Source organism: Bicyclus anynana, chromosome 4, assembly GCF_947172395.1.
Source record: "Bicyclus anynana chromosome 4, ilBicAnyn1.1, whole genome shotgun sequence".
NCBI lineage: Eukaryota > Metazoa > Arthropoda > Insecta > Lepidoptera > Nymphalidae > Bicyclus > Bicyclus anynana.
The window spans coordinates 12059175-12072223 of record NC_069086.1 but is presented as its reverse complement, the minus strand read 5'-3'; the positions used below and the strand labels follow the sequence as shown (position 1 = coordinate 12072223).

General features: G+C 37.4%; 1 protein-coding gene across 2 annotated transcripts in view; it reads right to left on the bottom strand.

Moving 5' to 3' along the window:
- LOC112046611 (gamma-aminobutyric acid type B receptor subunit 1) overlaps positions 1-13049 on the bottom strand; it is a 172624-nt gene that overhangs the window by 14662 nt on the left and 144913 nt on the right. For both annotated transcript variants that reach the window (XR_002886899.2, XM_024083307.2), the window contains exons 10-12: positions 11377-11527; positions 8893-9133; positions 3953-4160 (exon numbers count right to left, since the gene is read on the bottom strand). Coding sequence is in view for 1 of the 2 variants with exons in the window: in XM_024083307.2 (XP_023939075.1) it covers positions 3953-4160; positions 8893-9133; positions 11377-11527 (600 nt within the window). In the remaining variant the exon portion in view is untranslated. The remainder of the gene's footprint in view (positions 1-3952; positions 4161-8892; positions 9134-11376; positions 11528-13049) is intronic.

Below are 13049 nucleotides of genomic sequence, written 5' to 3'. Positions count from 1 at the left end.
TCTTTAATTTGTCGAGATCTGGCTGCTGGAAGGCTTCGGCCGTGGCTAGTTAACACCCTACCGGTTAAAGATGTACCGCCAAGCGAATTAGCGTTCCATTACGATGTCGTGTAGATACCGAAAGGGGCGTGGATTTTCATCATACTCCTAATAAGTTAGCCCGCTTCCAACATAGATTGCATCATCACTTACCATCATGTGAGATTATAGTCGAGGGCTAACTTGTAAAGAATAAAAAAAAGTTAAGATCACAGTCAGACTAGCAATGGGGAAAATTAAAATGAAGCTATACAACATAAAACTTGACATTAGTATTACGATTTTAAATTTAACTCGAAGTGACTCTTTTGGACTTATTTTGACAACCCTTATATGCTGTTTGAAATTACTCATTTCTCATAATATATAAGCCATCTCTTCATTAGCAACCTTCATTAAAACTTGGCGAGATAACATAAAAAATGCACAGCAAAATAAAAATAAAAAATTAAATTAAGCTACACGTGTGGAGTAACGAGAAGGAAATTTAAATTTTGTTCCCCAAATTTGGAACGTAAATGAGATGCGGTCTTTCGAGGATTTAACTAACTAATGTGCTTTCTATATGTATTTTACCTACAGCTCTACCACTAGTGAGGCTGGTTTTAGAGTCACGCTAACAAGACGCTGACCATAACTATATAATTTATTTTGCTATCCTCCGCGAAAAGCCGACGAACCCATGCGACAACATCACCCAGGTCCGACAAAATACTCTCTACGTACGTTTCACCCCGAAACCGAAGCATGCTTAGGAGATGTTGACTCTACAACGTGCAATTGCAAAGTGTCGTTTTCGACCTTTGTCGGACCTGGGTGGCGTTGTCGCATGGGTTCGTCGGCTTTTCGCAGAGGATAGCAAAATAAATAAATCATTATGTAATCATAATGAACTTCCATAGCAAAGTAACGCCTGCTTCTATCCAATAAGTCGCTGACCGTCGGCGCTGACAGATGAAATGTATGAACTCCTAGGGAGCGTTTCAGAACAACGCGTAGGTGTCAGCGCCGACGGTCAGCGTCCGGTCAGCGTGACTCTAAAACCAGCCTAAAACTTTTAGTACTAGTAGTATAGTAAGATATCAATTTTGGTTGCGAACGCGTAAAGCGATGGTTATGTTATATGTATTTTGTTATTTAGCCGACTTCAAAAAAAGTAGCAGGTTCTCAATTCGAGTCTATGTTTGTTTGTACTTTGATTTGAATAATTCTTTTTTTATTTGAAAGGCTATATTCCTCTGGTGGTCCCATTGTCATCATGTTAGGATTTGATGCCCATCATCAAATCCTGGAGAAATCGAGGGAAACTTCCAAAAATCGTAAGAGGTAATGGAACTTCTCAATGGTGCACAGTAGCTGTAAGCCGCTGAAAGAGTTACATGAAAGAACACTGTCTGAAAGACCTTTATCTTTACGATATTCTGACATGGCTTGAACTAATACATCACCGGGTTAGCACCGCCTTTAACTGATCAGTAGGTAGAATATAATACGATGATATTTTTGGCTTTTTAGTTTAGTTGTTACGTTTTATATTTTTGAAGTCGGTTGAATTTTTTTTATTAAATTTTTTACATAACATTTAGTAACTGAGCCGTACTTTTATTCCGTTCTATTATAATTATAATCAGTTACTCGTGCCGAGCCGTGATAGCCCATTGGATATGAACTCTGCCTCCGATTCCGGAGGGTGTGGGTTCGAATCCGGTCCGGGGCATGCACCTCCAACTTTTCAGTTGTGTGCATTTTAAGAAATTAAATATCATGTGTCTCAATCGGTGAAGGAAAACATCGCGAGGAAACCTGCATACCAGAGAATTATCTTAATTCTCTGCGTTTGTGAAATCTGCCAATCCGCATTGGGCCAGCGTGGTGGGCTATTGGCCTTACCCCTCTCATTCTGAGAGGAGACTCGAGCTCAGCAGTGAGCCGAATATGGGTTGATGACGACGACTCGTAGACACTCGTAAACAGTGACTGAAATAAATATAACTGTTTTGATAAACTGAAAGTTCATGGAGCTGGGGGTCGATTTGAAAGTTAATGTTCTGTGAAAGTAAATTTGCTCGGACGATCAAAATTGTTTATTCTGTTCGTTATTGCTGTTTATTTGAAAGTTTTAATATTTCAATTAAAATAACTCCTTTACATTCGCCAGGATCCTTTCATCAGATTCTGACCCATCCGGTCAGAATATAACCTTTAAATTAATTAAATCCATCAATCCACAGTCAAATTATCGTTTAAAACGAAAACAATTCTCTAAATCGGCTCTGGTGTATTCGAATAATCGAGAAACATATTTAAAAAAATATTTATAAAAGATCCTGACAAATTGAGAAGCTCCTCTATTCTAGAAGTCAATTAATATCTATACTAATATTATAAAGCTGAAGAGTTTGTTTGTTTGTTTGATTGAACGCGCTAGTCTCAGGAACTACTGGTCCGATTTGAAAAATTTTTTCAGTGTTTGATAGCCCATTTATCGAGGAAGGCTATAGGCTATATTTTATCCCCATATTCCTACGGGAACGGAATTCAGGCGGGTGAAACCGCGCGGTGTCTACTAGTATTATTATATACATTTAAAATATTTGATTTAACCATTTATTTTAAACATGAACCTTTATTTATTTCATTTCCCTTGAACTAAGATAGCCTAACCTAGGAATGCAATAGTCTAGCAGGATCGAATTTTATAGATCGGTTACATCCCTACAAAATTACCACATAAAGTGATCCGAATATTAGGCTACAAAACTGAGCGCACATATGCACAATTTTGTCTTTAATTCCATTATATATTTATGTATATAGAGTTTTTACACTTCCTGAATACACAACTCGACATTGTAGACGATATTTAGGTATTATTTGATTAAATAACGTTCGTTGTTGTAAATAACGTAAAATTGAGATGTGGAGATTTCCTCTTTAGAGCGCCTCACTTTTTATGACCTAGTAACACATCTAACAGTATTTAACATTATTGTCTCGGATTGAAAACTGGCACCATAAAATAATAGTCACTATAAACAAAAGGCGTTCGCGGTTTTAATTGAAAAGGATGTCAACCCTCGTATTGTCACGTATCACATCGCAGCATTTTTTGTTGGCGGGGATTTCTCTTTTTGGGATTAGCTTCACAACGAAATCTGCCACACATGACGCATTGCAAATAAGCCTACTTTTTCTTTACATCTTAATCTTCTTAGAAAATATACTGTTCTGTAAAGGTTTTGACCTATTAAGTATAAAATACTTAATAGTAAATGATAATGTAAATTGATCTGATGCTTCTGCAGATGATAATTATGTCAAAGCATATAATGTATTTCAAATAAGATGCAATAATTGGCAGTGATGGAATAAGAAGGAATAAAATAATAATCATTGCAGAAACGAAGATTTAAAACTTAAGCCCGTCTTGCTACTTCTAAACTCGCACTTTGGTGCGAGTCCTCCCCCACTAGGTGGACCGACAATATCAAGCGGGCTACAGGCGGCTCAAAACTGTCTTGTTTGTAAGTCCTATGTTCAGCAGTAGACTTCCATCGGCTGACAACTCGGCTTATTGTATAGGACCTGCCTCGCTAGACGTTACTTTTCTGTCAAAGTTTATGATCAACGATCTAATGCGATTATAAAAACTGTCTCTATAGAATCGATGTTAAATTGTTATAACCGTGTTCATCGGTTAAAGAGCTAAGTAAAAATACCTTTTTGTGAAATTGAATTGTGTAAAAAACGGGCAAAAGCTTCTAGTTTAGTATAAGATATATACAAAATCTAAGCTCGTTTTCCTCAGAAAATGACAGACAATTTTGTTTGTGACTATGAGTGCGATACAGGTCCTTCTATAATTGGTCTGAGGCTGACAATGATTATGTATCAATTTGTGTGTATAACTCACCAAGCCAGACGGTATTGTGCTCGCTTTCACAGTGTTCCAGCTCGGGTCGTATGTGCACGTCATCGTCGTGATGACGCGGCGCTTCCAGGGGGAATATCTCGACGCGCCGCTGCAGAGGATCGCGTATCTGCCACGCGGTCAGCAACGCCACATCTACAGCGAGTAGCCCGCCCACCATTGTATACAGCTTCCAGCCGTGCATACGTTTCTAGACAAAATTAAAAAATATATATTATTACTGGTATTTTTACCGAACTGCCAAAGTTAGTTCCTTATTAGATTATTCTAAAAGCAATACGGGCGTACATTTCGTAGATTCAAAAATGCACACCCTACCCTACCTAGAACTCAATAGAAAACGTTGGACCCAACGAAATATGTTGGACCATAGAATAAATAGTTAGACAAGGAATTTTCCAATTTTTACTTAAAGTGCATACCCTAGTTGTAATACTTATGCACGCCACTGAATTCGTGTAGGTATAGCTGATCACCATACATAGAAGCCTTGTGTAGCGTTTATGCTCACTTATGATATATTTCCTGAGAATAATATGAACAACACTCTAAAAAAATTTCTTTATTTTTAATTGTTTCTTTATTTTTAATTGTTAACAAGTTGTTTCTGTAAAGCAACAGACAAAAAACTAGCTAAATGGTGATAATGAGATGAAGACATCAATTAGGTATTTTATGTCAAGCATCGATCTTGGTGTTAGGTAAAGGATTCACAAACTGTATGTTGGTGTTAAGACGTGTAGGTACTTTCAACCCTTAAATAACCTTCACTTCAAAGATAAAGGTCACCGTATATAATGCTATAATTAAACTTCCTGCTGGATATACGTGTACCTACTTTAATGTAGTTGATCCTTTGTTAATCTCGCGCCCGACTCTCCCACTTTGTTTTCAAAGTAAACTTATTTGGAAACAAAACGTAAATATTTTCGCGACCATCAAAGGCCCCTGAATATGCTGTTCACGTCAAATGAACTGTGCTTGTTTGGTAGAATGTAAATTACGGCGTGCGTAACGTTAACTTTTCCTTTAAGAGTCGTTACCGCTTTATCTTTTGTATAAAAAGTTGTTTATTAGCTTTGAGAAGAATGGCTTTCGGTCCAGCGATTTTAATAAGCGACTCGAGGGACACGGCTCCTGGCGGTGAACGGAATTAGTATTGATCCTCGGTTATCTGCTCGCTCATAAATATTTATCATACAAAATCAGTATTGTATTATAGATTTATCTCATTGTGCCTTTTCTGTACATAATGGAACGAAGTTCTGCAGAATAAGACTATTATTATTACTTGTTAAGTAATATGCAATTTGTAGATTAGGTATATCTATATCACACAATTTGTGCATTACTATATCACAAAACCCGCATTGAAGCAGATTAATGGGTTTTAAGGCTCAATATTTCCTGTCCTATAGAAGGGGCCTGGACCGGTTAAAAGCCGTTAAAATTGACTGATAATTATGATAAAATGATAATATGAATTTAGCCATTCGTATAAAACAATCCATCTTCACATTCCTAACCACAGAATAGGGATGATGACAGTTTTTTTAAATTGTATTAAGAGTATGCTAACAGTAAAGCAATTTTGTAAAAGTAACAGGGTATCCTGCGATTATTACTTTCGGAGCTACATGGATTTAAAGGGTCAGATTTGCGGCGCTGGCGCTGCCACGGATCCCTGAAAAACGCCCCATACAAAATGGTACGAATTAATGACGTCATAGGTACATAATGATCGTTAGATTTGTATGGGCGTTTAAACAAAACTACTAATATCTATGTTATTTGTGCGTTTATGTTTATAGTTCATGTATTACAATATGAATTTTCATTTTATTACGATAAAAAAAAAATAGATTTCAAATTTTATAATTTTATTTATTTTGTAAATATCCAGATAATCTTTGCTTTTTATGTAAAAATTAGTTAATATTGACCTTATGTACCCGAATGTATCATAAAAATCAATATATTCAAACCTAGTCATCAACCCCATTATAGTAGCTACAAACATAACGTAACCGTAACTATAATAAGCAGTACGATGTACTACTCGTATATATGTTTACATAAAACCATTAGTAATGAGAAAACTTTGCAAAATTAATACTAGATCTACAATTCTAGATCTTTTATAGATTATTTGATTTGCCCCAATAAATAATAATATAATATCTATCATACAAAAGGAAAAATTCGGAATTCATATTTTTCTGTGTGTACAGAATTAGCGTGGAAAACTAACAGCGTCCCAGCCTTTGGCATTGTAGAGATAATTTATTTGTTCCGGGGCGCTTGTTACCTTTGTGTGGGGTTGAGATTAAATATCTCTGCTGTATGGGGCTGTAAATGGCCTTTTCAACCTTACAGTGCAACCTTAGTCTTACTATGAATGGTATTGTTATGGTTTCGACGATCGCCGTGGCGCAGTGGTATGCGCGGTGGATTTACAAAACGGAGGTCCTGGGTTCAATCCCCGGCTGGGCAGATTGAGATTTTCTTAATTGGTCCAGGTCTGGCTGGTGGGAGGCTTCGGCCGTGGCTACCACCCTACCGGAAAAGCCGTACCGCCAAGCGATCCGGTACGATGCCGTGTAGAAACCGGAAGGGGTGTGGATTTTCATCCTCCTCCTAACAAGTCCGTCCTAGCCTAGCCCGCTTCCATCTTAGACTGCATCATCACTTACCAACAGGTGAGATTGTATTCAAGGGATAACTTGTAAAAGAAAAAAAAATTAAAAAAAATATTAACTAATAGTTTTCTTTTTCCTATTTTGCATAACGACCATATCAAATACTAGCCGACGCTGCGGTTTCAACGTTCCCGTTCCTGTTCCCGAATGAAAACGGAGATAAAATGTAGCCTACGACACTCATAAATAACGTGGCTTTCTATTGGTAAAAGAAATTTTAAAATCGGTACAGTAAATCTAGAAATTACCCCTACCCGAACTTTACCTCTTTCTAATATTAGTGACTAAAGAATCCCCGCTGACTTTGTGTACATTGAATTCGTATTTTTCAGAACTTTATTTCTTCCAATCACTTTGACTTTTTTTTATTTTATTTAGTAAAATCTTAAATTAGTCTATAAGGTTGTTACTACGGTAAGAACCAAACCTTCCTAAAGAAGACACAAATCTGACTGACTGACTGACTGACTGTGAATTCATTTACCGATAATCGTAATGTATCTTACGGGTAGGTAGTGCGTATACATAACTAGCTGATGCCGCGCGGTTTCACCCGCGTGGGTCCCGTTCCCGTAGGAATACGGGAATAATATATAAGCCTATATCGTTCCTCGATAAATGGGCTATCTAACACTGAAATATTTTTTAAATCGGACCAGTAGTTCCAGAGATTAGCGCGTTCAATTAAACAAACAAACTCTTCAGCTTATAATATTAGTAAGTATAGATATGAAATGTGACGTTTAAGAAAGCCAAGTAAACGATAAAACTATTTTGCAAGGGATTATTCAACTTAAATATATTATGTCGCATATACAGAGTGCTCGGGAATATTTCCCATAACTTCAAGGTGTTGACGAGTCCACTTATAGACCTGTACTGCATAACTAATATTTTTGAAAATTAAAAAATAAAAACGTTTTATGTTTTCAAAAAAGTAATTCAAATAATTCCGACTATCCATGTAACACACGCCTATCCTTGCATTTTAAAATACGTAAAAGTTGGCTACGTTATAATTATAAGGATGCGTAAAAAGGACACATTTTAAGATCTACTTACAAAAGAATTAATATTATTTACTCCGAAAATATTAATTTTAGAACACATGTTTCTTGAACATTTTTAATTAATTTTCGGTAAAGAATATAACCCTAGAGTTATGGGAAATACTCCCGAGCACCCTGTATATATTTGGGCACTAACGTTTATACACTAACACATACGACGTCTCTAACAAAGCGAAAACGTTATTCAGTTCCGTGTACGTAAATAAAATAACCGTAAGCCGTGATAGCCCAGTGGATATGACCTCTGCCTCCGATTTCGGAGGGTGTGGGTTCGAATCCGGTCCGGGGCATGCACCTCCAACTTTTCAGTTGTGTGCATTTTAAGAAATTAAATATCACGTGTCTCAATCGGTGAAGGAAAACATCGTGAGGAAAATGACGTTATAAGAAACATCCGAGCACCCTGTATATATTTGGGCACTAACGTTTATACACTAACACATACGACGTCTCTAACAAGGCGAGAACGTTATTCAGTTCCGTGTACGTAAATAAAATAACAGGAAACAGAGTCCTGTACTCTTGTTCCAAGTCCCTGCTATAGATTAAAGGCAGAACAAAAGTTGCCCCCAGCCATTTGCGTTGTAGAGGGAATTTTATTTATTCCGGTGTTGTTACCTTTGTATCCGTTCTATGTTGGAGATCTGAGTCCGATTCATGGAGATTTTCAATATAATATGAGATAGATTAGATTATTGTTCACTATATTTTGCGCGCGGTTTTACTTGTTCGGTTTTGTAAATTTTGTTGTACTGCATAACCCAATTTTTTTTCTGTGTAGATACCTACTTACTATTTTTATTTCTGTACCCCTTACAATAATTTCAAGATAATCGCGCAAAAACGTTGAGCTTTCAAATAACAAACAATAAAGACAAGCAAATTATAAATCACACTATCACACTTTTATTCACACTAATATTATAAAGGCGAAAGTTTGTGTGTAAGTATGTTTGTTGCTCTTTTACGCTACAGCTACTAAAGCGATTTGGCTGAAATTTGGAATGAAAATATATTTTGCTGCATCAATAATTATTAACAATAATAAATTACTCCATCTTATTTCGAATTTGGAGCGGCTACGACACCGTCGTGTTCCGTACGCTCCATCTGTATATTATTGATTAATATGTAATTAAGATTATAAAGGTACCTTCGTCTCCACTTTTGGTTTGGTTGTGTGCCGATGTACGCGCCAAACTTTAGTGAACATAGCACCGTAGGCCATGGAGAAACCGGTTGCCAGCAACCAGGCGCGCGCGGCGCACAACCCGGAGAAGTGATCCGGCTCCACCCATCTGCCGTCGAGGCCGAGAGCAATGGCGGCGCCGAAGCATATGCAGCAACCACAGAGCATCACCGTGTTGCAAGCAGGATGCGACCATTGGATAACCCTGTGAAATCACTTGTATGAAAACAATACCGTAGTTGACTCATATCAAATTTAATTTATACAATACTAGCTGACGTCACGCGGTTTCTTCCGCGTGGTTCCCGTTCCCGTAGAAATATGGGGATAATATATAGCTTCCTCGATAAATGGGCTATCTAACACTGAAATAATTCTTCAAATCGGTCCAGTAGTTCTAGAGATTAGCGCGTTTATAAAAACAAACTCTTCAGCTTTATAATATAGAAGATTAATTTTAGGTAGGTACATGGATTAGGGGTCTGAAATATATCGATATTAATAAATAAAAGTTAAGGATTTTATAGAAAACTTAATTTAAAATCATGTATTTTTTTCTGGACGTCAAAAACTCTGTCGTCTATTTTTTGACGTCACAGTGTTAATTGATGTCAAACGTCAAAGTAATTATTATTAACTAATATTTCTGACGTTATGAAACAGTTGAAATATAGACCATAATGACCGACAGCGTTTTGGCTCGTATTGTCAAATTAATTTTTAATAATCTCAAAAAATATGATATATTTTTTTTCAATCTAGTAGAACGAACAATTTAGGACTCTTATGATCATAAAAAAACTGTCAGAGCCCCCACTCACTTACAACTTTTAGTTGACTGACTTAGTCGGCTGATTTTAGAACAGGTGTAGCGATGTATGACAGCCCGCACATCTGTCCAACTAAATCACGCACAATTAAAAAGTCGTCAAAGTTTTTTTTTTTTTTTATTCTTTACAAGTTAGCCCTTGACTACAATCTCACCTGATGGTAAGTGATGATGCAGTCTAAGATGGAAACGGGCTAACTTGTTAGGAAGAGGATGAAAATCCACACCCATTTCGGTTTCTACACGGCATCGCACCGGAACGTTAAATCGCTTGGCGGTACGTCTTTGCCGGTAGGGTGGTAACTAGCCACGGCTGAAGCCTTCCACCAGTCAGACCTGGACAAATTAAGAAAATCTCAATCTGCCCAGCCGGGGATCGAACCCAGGACCTCCGTCTTGTAAATCCACCGCGCATACCACTGCGCCACGGAGGCCGTCAAAAGTATCGGCCAACTAAAAATTGTCAGTGAGCGGCCACCCATCCACTATTTCTAAAGATAGTAGATGTATAAATTTTGACATATATCAGAGAGTGTATTGTCAGGTACTATAATTTAATTTTATTATATGTCCAATCGAACGCCAGGAAGTGGTTCTAATTAACTTTCAAGTTTTTACCCAACACAACAACGACATGTTTTTCCTTATCTGCCTGCATATTAGTGTCTAACATTAACAGTAATATGTAGGTATTTAAAAAAAATAATATACTTACTGTTATTAAAACCCCACCTTGTTAATCCTACCGTGTATACGTATCTCCTAGGTAAGTGCGTCCTAGACTAGAACTCATCATTGTTTTCCATCATACATGGTTGAACTATAGCGCAAGCACTAGTAAGTATAAAAAAGTTAGATATAAACCTATTGTTACTAAACGACCCTCCATATTGTCGATAGTTGTAGAGACAACCCACTAAGCAATTTACATTTTTCTTACATTGATATTGGCATATTGAATTTTCGAACAGCATAATTCTGTAGAAAAAAATTCAGAATATTGGCCACGGACGGCAATATTATTTCGTGCTATTCCGTATTCGGAACTAAAAATCGTATAGCCTGAAATCCGTATTCACCACTTATTTCTTTTGACTTTTGACTTTGAATTTGTCGGTTTTTTACTGAAGGTCCAAATCAATCAATTATTCACTGGTCAAAACGAACTGCCACATAGAGCAGTCTACTTATATTCGATAATGAAATAATATTAGCTATATCATAATTCTGTATTCTGAAATCAAAATGTAATATAGATATTTCGGCGAGTGAGTTATTTGATCGGTTAGCAAAATGTACGTTAACTATTGCGATAATATTAAAATTGGGATTTAATTATTTACTGTTTAAAAATAAATAAGACTGTAAAAGGTTGATAACGTGACTCTCGTCCAATATTACGTCCAAAATGACGCGTAGCCGGTACGCCTGACAGGTACAGGGGTACCCTGCCCTCAATGTAGTCTGCTAGTTGATCATTTGAGTTGCAATCAGAGAGAGATGAAGAGATGTCAGAATATTGCCACGGACGGCAATATTATTCCGTGCTATTCCGTATTCGGAACTAAAAACCGTATAGCCTGAAATCCGTATTCATCACTTCTTTTGTTTGTACGTACCTTCTGTGCCTGTGCAGGATATTGAATACTATTAAAGCTATGGCGGCCAAAACTCCAGCGATGCATAGCGCAGTCATACAGGCGAAGAGTGGTAGCGATACTGTCCGCAGCTCGTTGACAACCACCGTGCGGTCTGGCGGCACCTTACCACCTGGTAAAACATTATAAATTTAAAAGAAGTTCTATTTTTAAATCAGTTCAAACTATCGGCCCAATAAGACACGATCTTTAAGGTTCGAGCTTCAATAACGAGTTTTTATTATATTAAGTAGGTCTTCTTTTTTCCTGGGCCTTTTCCGCACTTGGCCACTAGGGATTGGCCGTTCTACGTAGGTCCATTTGGTGCGGATCCCCGCTGGAGTCACTCCAGCCAACCGAGCTAGAGAAGCTTAGCAGACCGCCCAGGTCATGTTTAGTAGGTATTTAGATGTCAAAAAATTCAACTAATTAATTAATTGTTAAACTCATTCATATATTTCAATATTTACCATGTATTAGTAGTAGTACATAATATTAGTATTTACCTATTAAGTTATTGCGACAGAGCGACCGTTGCGCAGTGGTATGCGCGGTGGATTTACAATACGGAGGTCCTGGGTACGATTCCCGGCTGGGCCGATTGAGATTTTATTACTTTGTCCAGGTCTAGCTGGTGAGAGGCTTCGGTCGTGGCTAGTTACCACCCTACTGATAAATACGTACCGCCAAGCGATTAAGCATTTCCACCGTTTCCGGATGTCGTGTAGAAACCGAAAAGGGGATTTTCATCCTTCTCCTAACAAGTTAGCTCGCTTCCATCTTAGATTGCATCATCACTTACCATCAGGTGAGATTGTAGTCAAGGGCTAACTCGCAAAGAATAAAAAAGTAGGGGTAGGGTAGTGTAGGGTAAGGTAGGGATAGGGAAGAAGTGCACAAAAGTGAAAGTGAAGATTGACCGGGTCTGCTAATATTATCATAGATATAGGTACAAGTTTCTATTGTGGACACAAATATAGGGAAATAATCTCGGACTAAATCTCTATTTTACCCGACACGTACACGCGTACGTATCAGGGCAGCGCGATACGATAAAGTTCAAGTTTTTATACGTATCGGAGGAGAAGGGCTTTGTTTGGCTGCGGGAGATTATGGCTCCACGAGACGTGCTATGAATACTTCTTGAAACATTGTTTACTCCGAAAACAGAAAGTATTTTGTCAATGTTACAATGGCACAGTGTTTTGGTAAAATAATGTAGTAATTTATTTATTTTTCTGTGAAAAATTGACAATAGATTTGTCGGTTTTCAGTTATAACGTGGCTAAGCCCCGAAAAAGTCAATACATACGTTTTACTTCGTAAACAAACGGAGCATCCTTATAAGATATTGTTTCTCTTTAGGAAGAAGGCCTGTATGACGTTGTTGCTTGAATTTGTCGGTTTTTTATTGAAGGTCTAAATAAAGCAATTATTCACTGGTCAAAGGAACTACCACAAAGAACTGTTTACTTCTATTCGATACAGTGCCGTAAATAGTCTTTTCTGCGCACTGTGCGAGCGTCTATAACTGCGCTCTATTTAACTCGTTATTTTAACTGGGGTTTAAAACTACGGCCTTGATGGATATTCATCTATCTGATCCGTTGATCTTTTAATAAATACAGGGTCTTTGTTGTACAAAGTTTTACTGG